The 19,788-nt window shown below is 40.3% G+C and overlaps 1 protein-coding gene across 1 annotated transcript in view; it reads left to right on the forward strand.

The window, feature by feature from the left end:
• The window catches only part of CFAP92 (cilia and flagella associated protein 92 (putative)), a 90,272-nt gene that overhangs the window by 28,822 nt on the left and 41,662 nt on the right, over window positions 1-19,788 (forward strand). The window contains exons 8-9 of the mRNA XM_067544406.1: window positions 14,846-15,027; window positions 17,462-17,617. Coding sequence (XP_067400507.1) covers window positions 14,846-15,027; window positions 17,462-17,617 — 338 coding nt within the window. The remainder of the gene's footprint in view (window positions 1-14,845; window positions 15,028-17,461; window positions 17,618-19,788) is intronic.

A 19,788-nucleotide genomic window follows, 5' to 3' on the forward strand; every position in this document is an offset into this window, starting at 1 on the left:
ATAAAACCCCTAGTCGCCCATATTTGCCCAAAATCATGGGCAACCCCGAAGGCGTACCTGGAGTCCATGTAGATATTTACTGTCTTTCCCTTAGCTAAGCTACAAGCCCTTTCTAATGCTACTAACTCTGCAACTTGTGCTGAAGATACTCCTGGTAAATTCTTTTGTTCTACTACTTCATGGTTGTTGCATATTGCATATCCAGCACGTAGCTGTCCTTGCTCATCACGCAGACAGGAACCATCCATGTAAAATTCAAGCTCAGGATTACTTAGAGGTATACTTGATAAGTCTTCTCTTAATTTGGTGACTTGCTCGATAATTTCAGAGCAAAAATGATTGTCTCCATCCTCTTCTATTGGTAGCAGTGTTGCTGGGTTGAGAGGCTTGCCTTTTAATATTCTAATGTGTGGTGACGCTAGTAGAATGGCCTCATATTTGGTTAATCTTGATGCCGATAAATGCTGAGTCCAATTTTGATTAAGAATTGCTTCCACCGCTTGGGGAACTTGGACCATTAATAGGTTGTCCAATACTATTGATGAACTTTGTTCTACCAATAAAGCAGTAGCTGCAACTGTCTTCAAACAAGGCAGGAATCCTAGGGCAACCTTGTCAACTGGAGCACTGAAATAGGCTACTGGTCTTTGCACCTTCCCATGAGTTTGCGTCAACCCTCTTGCTACTATTCCATTTCTCTCATGACAGTAGAGTTTAAAGGGCTTTTGATAGTCAGGTAGACCCAATGCAGGGGCACTCATCATTGCTCTTTTAAGATTGGAGAAATCTGTCTCTTCCTCATCTGTACATGGAACTGGATCTGTGATTTCTTTTCTGGTCAAAGCATGTAGTGGCTTGGAGTACTCTGCGTAATTTGGAATCCATTGTCTACAGTATCCAGTCAATCCCAAGAAGGCTCATATTTGCTTTTGTGTCGTTGGTCTGGGTATTTTCTGAACAGCTGCCACATGGCTAGGGAGTATTTTCCGGTTCCTTTCACTGATCAGATGTCCCAGATATCTAACTTCAGGCTGAGAAAATTGGAGTTTTTCCTTGCTGGCTTTATGTCCTTTTAAGGCCAACTTGGTAAATAGATGCAGACTATCTTCTCGGCAACTTTCACAGTCCGGGGAAGCCAGCAACAAATCATCTACGTAAATAGTTAACCTGGAGCCTTTTGGAAACCCCACATCTTGCAGATCTTGATGTAACATTTGCGAGAATAGAGATGGACTTTCAGTGTAACTCTGTGGTAAGACGGTCAATGTATACTGGTTTCCCCTATAAGTAAAGGCAAATAGGTATTGGCTATTTGGGTGGGCTGGAATAGAGAAAAATGCTGAACATAAATCTATCACAGTAAACCATGTTGAATTTGATGGTATGTTGGCCAATATAACGACAGGATTTGGCACCATAGGAAATATTGGTATGACAATGGAATTGATGGCTCTTAGGTCCTGGACAAATCTATAAGTGTCCTTTCCGGGTTTCTTCACAGGTAAGATAGGAGTGTTGCAAGGACTTCTGGTAGGCACAATCAGTCCCTGTTGCAGTAAGGCATTTATAACAGGTTCTATGCCAGCTTCGGCCTCTGGGTTTAATGGATATTGAGATCACCTGGGCAATGGTTTGGAAGTATCAACTTGGATTTGCACTGGTTGTGCACTCAGTATTTGGCCAACTTCATTTGAATATTTGGCCCACAATTGCGGAGGAACAACCTTGAGAATGTCTTCCAGTTCTGCTGATCCTGCAGGCCAGTGACTAACCAGGATTTCTTCCTCGGATTGTTCTTGCACCAACCCCAGTACAATATCGCCCTGGCCTTCGGGTACCTCCAGAAATATGCCAGAATCATTGCAATAAATGACACAATTCATCTTGCACAGTAAGTCTTGTCCTAAAAGGTTCACCAGACAGCTATCACTGAGAAAAATGCATGTTATTCTGTTAAAGGTCCAATGTAAACAAGCTGTTCCTGTTTTATGGGGCAGACTTGTATTTTATTTGAAAGTCCTACAGCCTTTATTGCTTTGTTAGTCCTTGGTATAGTTGAAAAATCTAGTTGCCTCAAGGTGGGTCGGGTTGCCCCAGTATCCACCAAAAGCTTAGTCGTCTTGTTATTTATCGTTGCTTCAACAAAAGGTCCATTCTGATCTAAAGGTATCATGGGTCCAGTGATGTCAGGTTCTTCCTCCAGGCACCATCAATACTGATACAAGTTACATTCTTCATCTTGGTAGAAGATGGGTGTAGCCTGTTGTGGGTTAGGTCCCTTTGGGCCTTGAGCCAGTGGATGAGGGTTTAGCCCCGCCCCTTGGGTTTGTCTTCCCTGATACTGGGGTCTGTTAGGGCATTCCATTTTCCAGTGACCAGGTTGTTTACAATAGTGGCAAACATTGTCAGGGGGTGTACTCGACCTGTATTGGCCTCTTCCTCTTCTACCCATTCTGCCTCCCCGACCTCTCTTTGGTTGCCCTCTTCCCCTAAGATTTGGGACTGGGGCGCATTGTTGGGCTTGTTGTATCTGGGCCAGCATAACTTTGTTTTCCAAACTCTTTTGTTTGCGTTTCATATTTTCTTGACAATAGACTGCTATTTCCACTATTTTCTTTAGACTTTCCTTCTGCCAGCCAATAGCGATAACTTTTAGTTGCTTCTGGACTTCAGGTTGAAGTCCATTGACAAAGGCTGCCACCAGGGCTTGAGTACACCTCTGGCTGCAGTATCCCTGAATGCTGTTTAAAAACCTTCTTTAATCTGTCCATATAATCGGCTGGTTCCTCCTTATCTTGCTGTTTGCAATCAGAGATTTTAGAGCAATCTGTCCTTTTTGGACATACATTATCTACTGAGTCCAATCAATGTCTGATATGGGTTTCTAAATCTTGTGTATTGTCCGGGGCAGTCCTAGGCCACTGTGCCACCTGGCACAGCCTTTCAAGGACATCCAAAGGAGTAATGAGGCGTAGAAGCTGATTCATGTCTGCCCAATTGGGTTGTAGCACTCCACATTTATCTGGAGGTGCTCCTTCCAGCCAAGCGGATTTTCCCAGTTGTTAGGGAAGGTTACCACTAGATTCTTTAAATCTGTCGGGGACCATGGAACATGCATAGTTGTTGGCCCCAGTTGGTCCTGGCACTTGTCTTATGAGGGCCTGGAGGGGAGGACCTCTTCATCCTCTTCTCCTGATTCCCAGTCATGTTCCTCAGTGCTATCCTTTCCACTCTCCTCCTTTCTAATTGTTCGGCTCAACTTGTTCCTAGCTGTTTCCACCCTTCTTTTTATTTAGTCAGGAGTATATGTTTTATGTAGACCATCAACTAGACTTTCTGCCTCAGTTTTTCTTTTTGCTACTTCTTTTTTCTTATACTACTTCTTTTTACTTTCTGACTTTTCTTCTTGTTGTCGAGGAGCCGAAGAGGTAGCAAGTTCGCCTACTGCACTACCCACTTCATTACATGGTGGGGGATAACGAGCTTGCGCCGGAGGCAAATCCTGACCCAGTTGGGGCGGAGGTGGTCCGAAACAACAGCCTCTTTCTATTAAATCGTCAAGCAGTTCCTTTTCACCTTCTTCATCGCTATCTTCTTTTCTTCCTAATTGCGGATATAACCTGGCGGTCGTCTATCCCTTTTCTGTATCTCTTTCCCTTTCCTGACATTATTCTGCCACCCTTTAACTATACTATTCTTTTCCTTCTCAAACACTTCTGTGTACCAATTAAAATATTGTTGCCATTGGTCTTGACTAATATTCTTTAGTCCCTCCATTTGAGATTTAAGATACAAAACCTTTTCTTTATCAAACGTCCCCTTGGGGATCGGAAATTGCTTAGATGGATCATCCCTGGTGTACCAATTCCATTTAACCAGATATTTACATGACCGGGGCCCATATTTATCGTATATAACCCGAGCCGGACTTCCCAGAGGAGGGATTGTTTCTTTCGAAAACTGACTTCCCATCCTTTCCCTGATTCAGACACTTCAAACAGACACTTTTGTTCAATCCTGCTGAGGCACACCAACCGAGAATGTCCCCACTTGCGATCGTAGCCCTCCGGTTTATGCAATTAAACTTGCAGAGGGTATGGGGCGTCTTGAGACAAACCAACGGGTAGCCTTGGTCAACAGGGGGGGTTAACAATTCAGACTCATTCATGCCACAATCATACTCCGGCTTACAGAAATATTTCAAGTGCACTTTTAACCAGAACCAGACCAGAACCACCCTCAAAGGCACTCAGACAAATTTGTCCAGTATGCAAGCCTTTATCCTGCCCAAAACTCCCCCTGAGTGGTTCTCACCGACTCCTGTTCTGTGCGGTAAACAATAGTCACCTCCAGAGCCGGCTTGAAAAATGGTCCGGGAGCGGCGAAGACCAGCAGGAGACGGCAGGTGAAAGGTCACTGCATCCGAGTCACGGCACCAATTACTGTCGTAGGAAAGCCCCAGGATCCTCCTAAATAAAGACTTGAGTGTGTTGTTCTTTGAGGCGGTTTATTTTGAGCAGCTCGGAGAAATGTCGGTCACCCTAAGGCTCCCAAGGACTTCTGCCTTACAGCTTCATAACAGTAGTTTTTATACAGGTGACAGACAAAGAGCATGACGTATACAGTACTTTTCCACTACTTAACACAAACTTTTTACTCTATACTAAGATACAACTGAAGCATTTCTCCATTATCTTTTAGCTGACCAGTCTCTCTGGTTACTATAGCAACTGTCTACTTCAGCTAGCCTGAGATGTCTCGTTATCTGCTGACTCTGAATACCTTGCAAGATCTGCACAGTATAACTTGCTTCAAAGCTAATGGCTAGTAAAATACAAAATGGAGTATGTTAAAACGTAATACAAAACGGAGTGTTTAAAACTTGCCCTTTTACACCTGTTAACGAACAAAAGTGAGCAATGAAATTATTTAAAAAAAAACAAAACAACACAAACCAAGAGACAGAGACAACCCTAGTATTTATAAATAGATCCAGCTACAAGCTTAGTAAATAAGGTATATGCATATAATTACCTAATAGCAATTATTGTTTAATAGTTAGGTTTTGTGCCAGTGTTTTGAAAAAATTAATTAATGGTCAGAAACCATCAAATTACTTTTCTTTCAAATTAATATTCTTTGATAGCCCACCTAAGTAATTGTATAATACTAGGTTAAACCATGAGTGATATATGTTATTGCTAATGTTCTAAACTCGCTCTCTGATGCTGAAGATGCTTCTCAGCTTTGTTTTTGTCCCATTAATCAGGTAACTTGATATTATTTTGGATGCTTAAAATGTAATTGATGGTTCTGAATCTGAGGCAAACTACATGATGAAAGAAAATTCTTGCAGGAGAGGTAATAAATCAGATGGATTATGGCTTCAGAATTCCATTGGATTTGGTATGCTTGTAAAAATAAAAAAGTAAACTTTCTCTAGTAGGTGCTTTTTAGTCAACCAAATGTCTGAGGCACAATAATGTGTAGTAATATGGAAAAACCTCTATGTTAATACAAGTTTAAATGGCATTTTAAAATACAAACTTCACACTTGTATAATACCTTCTACTGAAGCATTTCAAAGTATTTCACATCCATTAATGAGTTTAACCTCAATATCCCCCCATGTGATAGATAAGTATTATCCCCATGTTACAGATGGGGAAACTGAGGGAGAGAGTGAGGTTAAAGTGACTTGCTGAAGTTAGGCAGAGAGTCTGTTGCAGAGCTAGGAATAGAAAGTATATCTGCAGGCACCCTATTTCCAGACACCCAATGCTAGGCTTTTCTTAATCATGCCAATCAAAAATTCAAATTAATTGTTCCTGCAGCAAGTTTTCCCTTTAAAGACTAATATGAGTAAAAATTGAGATTTTGTTCCTTTTTTCAGTTACCTCAGTGCATCTCTGTTGTGCTCATATGTCAGTAATCTGCGAGACTTTTTTTTATCTTAGTTTCATTTCAATGAGACCTGCATGTATTCATGTTATATCATATCCCCAGCATTTTGAGGACTGATCTATGCATGGAGAATAGCCATAATAACCCTTTGGCTCAAAGTAAATTTATTCCTGTAATATTTATACATTTTGGGGGAAATATTTGCCTAGACCAGTGTTTCTTAACCTGGGGTTTTAGAGGGGTCGCAAGTGCAGAGCTGGTATTGGGGGTGGCAAGAAAGGCAATTGCCTGGAGCCACAGGGGCGCCATGAAACTAAGTTACATGCCTCAGCCCCGTGGGGGTGGGACTCAGGCTTCAGGGGTACAGTAGTTTGGAAAGGTTAAGAACCACTGGCCTAGACTATTTCACATTAATTAGAGGCAAGTTTGAATCCCCTTTAAAAGCATATTTAATATAAGCCATTAGCAGATTTTCAAAGCTTCTTACATTGCAGAGCTGATAACCATATTGTGGTCTTGTTTCAGAAAGCCAGTTTATTTCAGTGAACAATATCACAGCCCATTGAAGCTGCAGTCACACTAGACATTTGCCCCCCTTTCATGAGAATTAAATGGAAATCTAGCATGTGACCGTCTTGATTATTTCATAGTCATTTTCAAGGAACAGTGTGTCATGTTCCAGTATTGGTTCACTGGTAATGATCCCAGTAAGCCACCCCTCCCTTCAGTCTTCCTGGCTGCTACAAGTTTTGTATGGCATGATTATTATTTGACTGACAGATATATATTCAATTTTAATTCATTAATCTGTATATCAGATTTTGTAAAACTTCATGCAGCCGGTCATATTTCATGAATTTTATCACTCTTCTTCTGACTGTCATAAGCCATTATTCTTTGATGACTAATCATACAGAATAAATGCATACCAATAAATGATATGGCTCCCTATTAAACTTCTGAGAGAGCCTTGTAAAAATCCCTAAGGCCACTGTATTTTGTGGCATACCATTAACTGTGCCTATGTGTGAAAGATACAAAACTGACATAAAGCAACTGTACACACTGACCTATGCATTAGTAAGCAGAAGAAGTGTGTGAGATCTGTTTCATGCTGTTGGTGTTATGTGGTGCATCCAGAGAATCATGGCCAGGGGATGAAGTATAATTTTTATTAATTAATGAATTTCTTTTTTAATAGCGCATATGTTAACTCACTAAGAATTTCACAAAATATTATAAAAATTAACAATATTTAACTTTAAACGTCTTCCATCATATTTAGGCCTTTCTGGCAAGAAGGTTAAATAGGAATCTAGCATTTTGACAATAACCAACCTACCCACTAGCAATAAAAAAGCTCCTATTATGTTACCCACCCAGTACCCAAATGCCCAGCAAAAATTTTTTTGCTGAATTTTTGTGTATAATGTCCCTGTGTTTGAACTTTTAGGCTCCTATCCTGAAATGAGCTCCATGTGGTTTGCTAGGCAAGAGATTGAAGTCCAGGACCTCCATGGGGGCATTCTTGGAAATGCTTTCAGTTTCACATGCAGGGCCAGTTAGACAGGCAGAACTGCAGGGTCTCAATGTGTGGATGAGACAGTGGTGTTCAGAGGAGGGATTTAGGTTTATTACAAACTGGGACACTTTTAGAAAGGAGGATCCTATACAGGAAGGATAGGCTCTGTCTAAACCAAAATGGAACCAGATTGCTGACATGTAAAATTAAGGGTCGTAGAGGAGTTTTTAAACTAAGGGCTGGGGAAAAGCCAACAGGTATGGAGGAGCGCATGATTCAGACAGACACATCCCTCAGGGGAGGATTGATTAAAGATTATTCTCTATATCCTAGTAAACATGAGAGGATAGAAGTTAATAAAAGTACAGGTAGGAACTGAAGAAGAAAAATAAAAGAGTCCCATTCAATTACATCACATGAAGGCAGACTGCTAAATATTGACAAACTTTATAGGTGCTTGTTGCAAACGTAAAAAATGTAAATGCTAAGATGGGTGAACTTGATTGTCTGGTGCTAAATGAAGATATTGATGTAATAGGCATCACAGAAACTTGGTAAAATGATAATCAATGGGACACAGTAATACCAGGGTATGAAATATATAGGAATGATAGAGTAGGTCATGCTGGTGGGGAAGTGGCACTATATGTAAAAAAGCATAAAGTAAAATGACAGTAAAAATCTTAAATGATTCAAATTGTACCATAGAATCTCTATAGATAGAAATTCTATGCTTGAATAATAAGAATATATCAGTAGGGATATACTACCGACCACCTGACCAAAATGGTGATGTGGCTTGTGGAATGCTCAGGGAGATTAGAGAGGCTACAAAAACAGAAAACCCAATAACAGAGGATTTCAACTATGCCCATATTGACTGGGAACATGTCACCTCAGGCAGGCAGAGATAATATTTCTAGATACCATAATGATTGCTTCTTGGGGCCGCTTGTCCTGAAACCCACAGGGGGAGAGACAGTTCTTGATTTATTCCTAAGTGGCACACAGGATCTGGTCCAAGAGGTGAATATAGCTGAACCACTTGGTAATAGTGACCATAATGTAATTAAATTTAACATCATTGTAGGGGGGAAAATACCAAAGAAATCCACCATAGTAGCATTTAACTTCAAAAAGAGGAGCTACACAGATGTGAAAAAGCTAGTTAAACAGAAATTAAAAGGAACATTCACAAGAGTGAAGTGCCTAAAAGCAGCATATAATTGTTTTAGAAACACTCTAATAGAGGCTCAAACTATATATATATGCTCCAGATAAAGAAAACACAGAAAGAGAACCAAAAAAATGCCCCCATGGCTAAACAACAGAGTAAAAGAGGGTTAGAGACAAAAAGATATCCTTTAAAAATTGGAAGTCAAATCCTATTTGAGGAAAATAAAAGGGAACATAAATTTTGGCAAATCAAGTGTAGAAGTATAATAAGGCAGGCCAAAAAAGAATTTGAAGAGTGACTAGCAAAAGACACAAAACTAACATTAGGGTTTTTTTTAAGCACATCAGAAGCAGGAAGCCTGCCAAACAGTCAGTGGGGTCACTGGATGATTGAAGCACTCAGGGAAGACAAACTGAATGAATTTTGTGCATCAGCCTTCACAGAAGAAGATGTGAGGGAGATTCCCCTACCTGAGGCATTCTTTGTAGCTGACAAATCTGAGGAAGTGTCCCAGATTGAGGTGTCAGTAGAGGAGGTTTTGGAACAAATTAAACAGTAATACGTCCCCAGGCCCAGATGGCATTCACCCAAGAGTTCTGAAGGAACTCAGATATGAAGCTGCAGAACTACTAACAGTGGTGTGTAACCTCTTGCTTAAATCAGCCTCTGTACCAGATGACTGGTGGATAGCTAATGTGATGCTGATTTTTCAAAAATGCTCCAGAGGTGTTACAGGCACTTACCGACCAATAAACCTTATATCAGTGCCAGGTGAATTGGTTGAAACTATATTAAAAACAAAATTATTAGATACATAGATGAACATAATATGTTAGGGAAGAGTCAGCATGGCTTTCAAATAGGGAAATCATGCCTTACCAATCTACTAGAATTCTTTGAGAGGGTCAGCAAATGGTTACAAGAGTCATCCAGTGGATATGTGTATTTGGACTTTCAGAAAGACTTTAATAAGGTCCCTCAGCAAATGCTCTTAAGCAAAGTAAGGAGTCATGGGATAAGAAGGAAGGTCGTCATGAATCAGTAACTGGTTAAAAGCTAGGAAACAAAATGGGAATAAACGGTCAGTTTTCACAGTGATCTGAGTGGTAGACAGCAGGTCTCTCAAGTATCTTTAGTGGGACTAGAAGTTCTGTTCAGCATATTCAATAATGATCTAGAAAAGGGTAAACAGTGAGGTGGCAAAGTTTTCAAATGATCCAAAATTACTCAAAATAGTTATCTCCAAAGCTGACTACAAAGAGTTACAAAGGGATCTCACAAAACTGGGTAATTGGGCGACACAATAGGAGATGAAAATCAGTTTTGATCAGTGGAAAGTAATGCACATTGGAGAACATAATCCCAATTTAACATACAAAATGATGGAGTCTAAATTAGTTGTTACCACTCAAGAAAGAGATCTAGGAGTCATCCTGGGTAATCCTCTGAAAACATCTGCTGAATGTGCAGCAGCAGTTAAAAAAGGCTAACAATGTTCGGAGCCGTTAGGAAAGGGATGGATAGATAAGACAGAAAATATCATAATGCCACTTTATAAACGTATGGTACGCCCACATCTTGAATACTGAGTGTAATTCTGCTTGCCCCATCTCAAAAATGATATTAGAATTGGAAAAAGTACAGAGGGGGCAACAAAAATGGTTAGGGGTATGGAAGAATTTCCATTGGAGGAGAGATTAAAAGGACTGGGTCTGTTCAGGTTGGAAAAGAGACGACTGAGGGGAGATATAATAGAGGTCTAGAAAATCATGAATAGTGTGGAGAAAGTGAATAATGAAATGTTGCTTACCCCTTCACATAACACACGAACCAGGGGTCACCCAATGAAATTAATAGACAGTAGGTGTAAAACAAATACAAGGAAGTACTTCTTCATACAACTGTGGAACTCATCATCAGGGGATACTGTGAAGGCCAAAAGTAAAACTGGGTTAAAAAAAGAATTAGGTAAGTTCCTGGAGGATAGGTCCATCAACTATTTTGGCTATTAGCCACACTGGTCAGGGATGCAACCCCGTGCCCTGGGTGTTCCTGAATCTCTGATAGCTAGAAACTGGGATTAGCTGAAAGGGGATGAGTCACTCGATATATTGCCCTGTTCTGTTCATACCATCTGAAGCATCTACCACTGGCCCCTGACAGAAGACAGGATACTGGGCTAGATGGACCATTAGTCTGATCCAATATGGCCATTCTTATGACCTCTGCTGTCCTTGCAGTATAGGGTCCTCATTAGTTAACTTGTCACTGCACCGTAGATTTGCATGACTTAATCAAAATAATAAACAGGTGTAATTGAGTGGAGAGTTCTATCTCTGAATAAGAGGATTTATTCCACCTGTAAAAGTTCTGCTAGCATAGGCTGCTTTTATATTCAGTCAGTACTGTCTTCAATGATCTGTCCATCTTATTTTTCTGTTTCACTCTTTAACTCAATTAAAATTAATTGTAACGGTTCTGCAAAGGTCATTAACGCTCCTTATGTTCTTGCCCTTAATGAACAGTTCAGGCATTACTAAGCAACTAAACATTTGAGAACTCTCTAGCATTAGATATCAAAGCATAAGTGTATAAGTTTTAAAACAAAGCAAACAAATCTTTTTGAAATATTACTGTTTCATTACCCTTCTAGTTAGTATGAGTTTCTTACAGAAGGCCAGTGCTGTAATGCCACATGGAGGTAGTAGCTCAGAAAAATGTTGACTGGACAAAGGAGTTGGTGGTATCTACCTTTTCAGACCTATCACTGAGCTAAATTTTCATGGACCATCTCCAGTTGTCTTGTATTGCAGTCAGTTCAGACAGAGATTCAGTAGTTCTTAAAATGTCTTTGCATAAGCCAGCGCGTAAAATATTATATCCTTGGCTATGCTGGTGCATGAGTGGGGAAAGGTGAGAGCAGTTGCATATCCACATTCAAGTAGTCTTGTGTGCAATTTGAACAGCCTGCCAGAATCCCTCGATGGCAGGGAAAAGTGTGCTGTGAAATGAACATGGCTAATGTGTAAGAATTTGCATGCCACACAAAATGAGGGGAGGTGGCGGTGCTGAGAAAAGGGGTAGAGATAGCCACAAGTGCAGATTTGCAAATTTGTTAGGACACTACCTGCCCTGTCACAAAATCTCCTCACCCACTGTAGATCATGATGATGGGGCAGGAGTGAGTATAATTTTACAAGGCTGAGCATGTGCAAAGTGATGATACCTCTGAGCAATTGGTGCTTGTTGAAAGGAGAGAGCCCCACAGAGTGTTAAACTGCTCTCATGTTAAATCCTGCCGAACTTTGGCAGGATTCCTTATGAAATAGACTATTCAGTATCTCTTCTCCTTTTTGGAGATCAGGTGGTTGTGTATGTGGGGAAGGCTAAGTCCTAAAATATTTAAAAGTGTAGCATGATTTTGTTGTTTTTCATTTTCTGTTATCTCTGTCAACTACTGTACCTCCTGGGTTGCTTGTTCAGTAAGTTGAGAGAAAAATGCAGAACTTCAGAATACATTTGTTTTCAAAGACTTAAATGTACTCAGTAGATTATTAGTCATTATTCAAGGATTTGCTCTGCAAGTGTAGCTTAGAAATCACTGGACTAAGTATTTGCCTGCAATGAAACATATGGTTTATATTCTTGAGTCTATCGGTATATTCAGAGTAGACCTTGAGTTTTGCAACATACCCGTGGAGAGAATCTATATTAATAAATACAGAATTCTTGCTAAAAAACAAATGTGCAAGCTCCTTCCCCTTACCTTCTGTAAGTGAAAAATAATTGCTATCTGTGTTTTTCAAATAATTGCTAGATAGCAGATTGAAGTTTCTCAGTGAAGTATTTAATAGGAAAATTATCTTAGTAAAAGTCCTGTGAAGTTTATTCTGCAACATTTATTCATGTATATAATTTTATATAGAGATGAGCACCAAACGTAGCATTAATGTAGCATTTAAATGATATATTAAGGACTAAAAAGGGGGGAAAGGAGGAAGATTATTGCATTACATAAGACATTTTGCCTTTGCCAGGAGTTTCACTGGCTAAATGCCATTAGCAAAATAGATGTACTTGGAGGCATTGATGTCTAATACTTAGAGAAAGGGATTGAGAGTGTGGACTCCTAAGTTCTGTTTCTGACTTTGCCATTGATTAGTGAATATGACTTTAGGCAGGTGTCCTTACGTCAGTGTGCCCATCTGTATAATGGATATAGTACCACTTTCTCCCTCACAATTTTGTTAGTTAAGCTTCATGGTATTTGTAAAGCATCCTTGGATGGAAGGTACCCTGTAAAGGCAAACTATTAGTATTATAACAATTCTCAACTTGCCAAGGCCCAAATATGGGATGAAATGTATGAAAAAGATCCAGAATCAGGGACACAGTCATCCATTGAGGAGACTTAATGCTTTGGGATTTATCTATTTGGTGTAAATGATTCTTTCGATAACCTCTACTTAATGATTCCATTTCTTTTTGGTGTAAATAATTTTCAACACTAAAAGTGAGGGGATGCCAAACTCGTGTGTAAAGTGGTAGCTTTGGGAGTGGAATGAGTGACGGAAGAAAGGTCTTACTTATAAGTTTGGGCTGTTGGTTAATGAACACAGGGCTGGCTAGAGGTCCCTGCTGTACCTTTCCTTTGGGAAAAGATTTAGCCCTGATTATGAACCTAATAGACTAGAAATCTGGAGAGAATAACTTTTGCTTTGCTTCTTTAATTATTTTGTGGTATATATCAATTGTGAGCTGTAGTATAGCAACAATATGATTACTAGTCCTACTTTGCACTTATAGAGTCTTTCATTTGAGAATCTTCAAGAGCAAAATATGAGCAAGGTATTGAAGCAGATACTAGGAGGAAGTTTGCTGATGTCTGTCCAAGTACTTATATGGTCTTCATCACTGAAGTAACCTATGGTGACCTGTCTGCTTTGATCGGCTTTTCATTCATTTTCTCTCTTGAACTCTTTAAGGTGTGGGATTTTATTTGAAACACATGCTGGGCCATCTGGCCTTTTCATACTGAGTAGACTGACTCTTCAAAGTGGAGAGAGTTTTCATCAGTACAAGCTGCCCAGCGTGGAGAAGTGTATCTGTGCTCTCACACAATTTCTTAGCGTTTTCTCAACTTTGAGGACAGTACACAAACTCACTTTATGTCTCTCATTGCACTGTTATTTGATAAACATTGAGATTAGTGGCTTCAGCCTGCATCTCTTACAACAAAAGTCCTGTTGACTGCATTGGACCTACTAGTGGATTGGGTCCTTCCTATGTGTGGGCCATCAAGATCTTTATTGAACTATAAACTAAGTAGGGTCTCTTTACTTCAGCAGTGGCCAAAATGCAGGTCTTGTAATAGAAATTTCAGGCAACCCACTCCTTAATATAGAGGTGCAGATCCCTGCATGCAGTGCTCCATATCAACTAAAGCGAAGGCAGACTTGTCTTGCTCAGATGTAGCATTGCTTGGTGGGAGCTGTAGTTACTGCAATCGCAGTGTATTAAAAGCAGGGGACATCAGTGCTCTGTTCCATGTAGTGAAGATGAGTGCAATCCTCCGGTTCAGTGTAGTCTCCACACATAAAAGTTGCCATCAGTTGTGTGGGGGTAAGGGAAGGCATACTTGCTCCCAACCACTGTTTTTGATCTTCATGCTCCGTCTCTTGGAACTGGTCCCAAGTATGCCCCATAAGCAGTGGTGCCAATGTGAAGTGCTGCAGGCTCAGGCCAGTTCTTTGAAGTCTGGTAAGCAGTGCCAAGGAATATGGGCATCTTCTGACTGTTTGCAAGTGACTTAGTGTGGAGGTACAGTATGAACATGGCTGATTAGCCTTGTCCAAGAGAGCCTGGACCACTTGTCACTAATTTGAAGCTGGTATGGAATCATTACAAAGCCAGCATCAAGGCTTTTCCAGAAAGTGGTTATCTTCTGATATACTGGGCCCAATTTTCAAATTTAAGTACCTAAATGAGATGTTCAAGCTAGCATTTGTACACTTAAATTAGCACTTGAGGTGGGCATGTTAGTATCATGCACTATGATAAGCCCCCATATATGCCAGTGTAGACCCAGAGGCAAGGTTTGAGCATTCTATCATTATCATTATCACTCTCACTATCAAGGAATATGAGACATTTAAAATACATTGAAGTGTAATACATACAAATATTTCTCCAAATATCACAGTATCTTTTTTCTTTTCTTTATTTCTTTTACACATTTCAAGTCGTTTTAGTGTTTCGGGAAGCATCTCTTCTAACAGAGACAAAATCCTGAATGAGGACCATCGTTTGAAGCAGAATACAATTGCTGGCTATTCAGATTATGTGATTCCAAAAAGGCCAGAGAAAATGAAGTTCAGCTTGGAAAAGCCAGAAGATCACACAGACAAAAAAGATACAAGAGGTGGTAAGTTTTTTTTTTAATGGTATCTAAGATCAGATTTTAAAAGATAAATGGAAAATGAAATTCTGTCTGTGTAATAGGTTTATACAGATGTACTTCTAGTACTAGGAATTGTGGGCTCTGCGTTCTAGTCCCAATTCTACCACAAAATTTCCTGTGTGACTTTCAGCAAGTTGTGTCACTTCTCTGTGCCTCAGTTTCCTCAGCTTGCCGCTGTAAAATGAAGATGTGATGATGCTTTCCACGTGGGCTGTTGTGAGGATTAATTAATTGACTACCTCACAAAGTTCGACTGTTATGGTGATGTACCTCATAACAGTGGCTAGAAATAAAACAGGTAACGTTGGCGCTAGAATAACCATACTCATTCTGGAATTAGACAGTCGGCTTTTGTCATTCTGTGTCTGCTACACTCTCTTTGGCGCCCAGAGACGAGCTTCTGACTCATGGGGTGCAGTCCTCTATCCTTCCAACACCAGTCCATGTTGTTGAACAGAACCAGTGGTGTACCGAGGGGGGGCGTGGGAGGAGGCCAGGCCCCTAGGCGCCGATCTGGTGGGGGGTGCCGGCTGGGCCCATGTGGGAGAGGGGTGGGGCTGAGAGGGGGGAGTGGCAGCTGCGCTACTTGGGGGTGGGGCCGGCACTGGAGCAGCTCTTGTCTAGCCGCTGTGAGTGTGTCAGAGTGGGGGGAGGTTGGGGGGCAGGGCTGAACGGCTGGGTCACCCTGGGCGCTGGGGGCTGCTGCGCTCTGCCCCTGAACAGCTGAGCGCCACTGATGGCGCCGCAGCCGGCCCCCCAGCAGCATCTGTAGATGCATTCAAGGTATATAACACATTGCTCCTATTAGCAGCTGGTGTGGCATCATGGCATATAGCAGTACAGGTCTCCCATAATACACATCATCCAAGGGGTACTAACGGCTAACATGAACACTGATTGTGAATGATCCCACACAGTTGTAGCATGGTTCTGCTAAACAGAATTCTGCGTCATTGATGCACCAGACAGTGTTAACCATAACCATACTTGACAGCCATTTCCTAATGCTCTCAAGCGTAGCACAGTGTGGGGCTCCCACAATTATGGACAGGGACTTGGAGGAATGTTATAAACAAAGAAGCATAATGCAGAGTAGAGCCTAGAGATCACTAGGCAGCCATTTCATAGCCTGCTTCTGTACATATAAATGGTCACAGGCAGTTCAGTGTGCAGCACACGAATGGAACTATTTAAAGAACTAAACCCTGTGCCACGTCTGCCTTGTTTATTTTGCAGCTCTGTTTAAGTCCTCCTTTCTCATGACTCTGGAGACCCATGACTTATGTTATCAGTTCCACATATTACATCTTAACCTTCCATCAGCTAGTTACTTCACAATTAAGGCAGTTGGAGCCTTTTTTTCTTTAAGTGTTTAATAAACATTTACATGCTTTCCAGGGAGTTCTTTTTAGTTTTGATTTAAGCTAGTCTTTGCTTTTGTTCAGACCTGGCTGAATTTTTTCCCCAGTGTAATTTTTGCTAAGTATTTTTAACTACATTTCTTGATGTCTCCTTTTTAAATAATAATAGGAATAATACTTAACATTCCTATTTTTCTTCCATCCTGAAGATCTCATTGAATTAATTTAGTCTCACAACATTTGAGATAAGCAAACATTTGAGATTATTTGAGATAAGCAAATACTATGTTCCTATTGTATTAATTAGGAAACTGATGTACAGAGACCTCAAGTGAGTGGCCTGCAATCCTACAGGACATATTTGGTCAAGTGTGGAATAGAATTCAGGTCTTCTGGCTCCAGTCCTGCGCTGGAAGAACCATCACTATTCAGCATGTTTTACAGTTTTACATTGTTTTGTTTTGAGTGCAGTTATATAAAAAATGTCTACATTTGTAGATTGCACTATCATGATAAAGAGATTTGCACTGCAGTACTTGTATGAGGTGCATTGAAAAATACCATTTATTTTGTTTATCTTTTTTGCAATGCGAATATTTGTCATTAAAAATAATATAAAGTGAGCATTGTACATTTTGTGTTCTGTGTTGTAATTGAAATCAATATATTTGAAAATGTAGATAAGCATCCAAAAATATTTATAATAAATATAAATTGGTATTCTATTGTTTTACAGTGCAATTAAAACTGCAATTAATTGTGACTCTTTTCTTATCTCACGATTAGTTTTGATGTTTTTTTTAATCGTTTGACAGCCCTACTTATGAACTAATTTTCTAATTTAGATTGACTGCAGAGCCTTAACATTCTTTTAACATTGGAGGGTTTTTTGAGGGTATATAGCATAAAATAGGTTGTAGAAATGATCTCTCAAGTGTATTAAACAACTCACCTAACTAATTTAGAGTATGTTGTTGAAATCTTACACTCTGGCCCTGTTTAATTTTAAAGACTTTCCAACTCACCTCTCTTAACAGGTAAAAGGAAAAGTTCTACTCCTAAAAGAGGCCCTGCTCTTAAAGACCGAAGGCGGAGCAACCGTAAAGTGTCCAATGCACAGTCCCTGATTGCAGCACTGACAAAGAAGTGTGGCATAGCATCTTTGCAACTGAATCTCATGCCTCTCCTCTCAGGTGCTATGTAGTATTTGGGGGGAGCGCAAAAGTGGGGAACGGGCACTATGTGAAAATGCAGGTTTCCAAAGCACCAAGTGCATGCTAGAAGTAACTTCAGGAGTTATAATGGCAGATGCCCATGTGAAGCATTGGGGTACTGGAATCGGAACTGGCTGGGGAGAAGAAAAATGGTCAGAAGGTTTAGCTGAGGTTTGGACTTGAACCAGGGAAGCCTGACATCAGCCTGTCACACTGTGTGTTCTGAGTGGCGTTGGAAATTAGAATGAAACAAGACTCATGCAGGCTTCTCACAATGCAGACATACATTTCACTGGATCCTCTTTGGTTCAGGACCTGCAGGGGGAGTGTTATTCAGAGATGGAGAGGTTAGTTTCGCTGCAAGTTCTAGCTAGGGTTAGGGCTAAGGTTTGTGGTTGACATGCATTGTTCTTTTTCCTGGTTTTCATGTATATTGTGTTCACTCTTTGTCCAGTTTTGTTTGTACTGTTGTAAATAAATCTTCCTTGTTTCTAATATCGAGAGAATGTGTTGAGCTAAAGGGAATGGCTGACTGGGCAGAAAGAGTTATGGATGGGAATTGAGGAATTGCACTCTATCTAGAGGGAGGAACATTGTGAATGTTAATAGCAGCATAAAAATCGAGGCCATGGTCTTACAAAGATGTTGTACACATGAATGTTGAACAAACCCATTGACTTCAGTGGGACTACTCAATGCATAAAAGATAAGCATGCGTGAAAGTCTTTGCAAGATTGGGCCCTTATATAGATGCTCTCAAAACTGTACTGTGGACCGGTTCGTATCTTTGGGTGGCATCTGTGTGTCTCTTTGTGTGTCTTTTCTCTTTCTTTTGATACGGTGCATGTGCCTGTGTGAGTATAGTCAGGTAAATATGGTGATTCTGTTAACACCCAAAATTAATTATAAAAAATAAGTATTCAGCTTCCCACTAGCTATATTTTTACAGTAGCCAAAAGAGCCATGGGGAAGGATAAAGGTTATAAAATGTATGCTTGCTCTGTGCTGTGGAAATATTGATCTGTATAAATAGAGATGCTAAACACCATCTCGCTATAAACTTCTTGTAAGTTTTTACTTTTGCCACAGAAACACTTTTTTATTATCTCCAATTTCATATTTTAAGGTTGGTAAAGAGTTTAAGCTGGAAAAAAGAGAAGTGGCAAGTTTGTTGGGAGTTTGTATGTAGCGGCATTTTCATTCAAAGGGATTACATTTTGAGCCTGTGTGGCTTGTCTTTCTGAATATGTCCTGTAATTTCTACACTGGTTTAGTTTGATTTTTAAAACTCACAATAACACATCATCGCTAAGAAATTAGTGTGTGGGAGGGAGCCACTCTTGTGTTAAGAGTCTTGGAAAATGAAGCTTTCTCTCTGTTGGTAACCAACCAACATTATTTGCAAAGTGTTCACGTTTCTTCTAACTTCACATCTGCTCTGCTGCTCCTGAAGTAGAAACCTGAAAATAAATAGCCATGGTAACTTCAGTTCCATTAGAAATACAGGACAGCACAGATGGGCAAATAGCGTTTGGGGTTGTGCACTTGCTTTATTTGTTCCATGCATACAAAGTAGCTCTTTCCTACAATTTTTCTATTGCTTTATTTGACTTGAAGCTGAAAGCTCAAGGACTATGATAAATTCATAGAATGATTCTCTGGCTTCTATAGTATTTTCTGTAAATACCTCTGGTACTTGGTAACTTCTTACAGCAATACCCTTGAGTGTCTTCCCACTGATATGGCTATACATTTAAAGCTTGACGCTCATTTATTCCCTCCCAATTTATTGTAATGCAGTTAGCTTATGATCTCTGATCACACTGATTATTTGACATGCTTTGACACAATGACTGCAGGTGAAAGCTCTCCTTGTTTTATTTGAATAAAAAAGAAGACGTGTTTTTAACTATAAGGTGTTGTGGGCTGTCCCAGCCTCTTGGCAAAGATTTGCAGAACTGTAGGCTTTATTCCAATGTGCCTTCCCCCTTCCCTGCTGCCTCTCATCTGCCCGTGCATCTGCCCGTGCATCTGCACATGAACTTTTGCTGCTTGTCTGTCTGTTCCTGTGCTGGTGACCCAATCACCTGTACAATCAAAAACCTGACTTCTGCTGCCTACCCTTTGCATATTGGCCCCTGTCCTGGCCT

The sequence above is a fragment of the Emydura macquarii genome, unplaced genomic scaffold, assembly GCF_026122565.2.
Source record: "Emydura macquarii macquarii isolate MOO-44397 ecotype Brisbane River unplaced genomic scaffold, CSIRO-AGI_Emac_v2 contig_968, whole genome shotgun sequence".
Classification (NCBI taxonomy): Eukaryota; Metazoa; Chordata; order Testudines; family Chelidae; genus Emydura; species Emydura macquarii.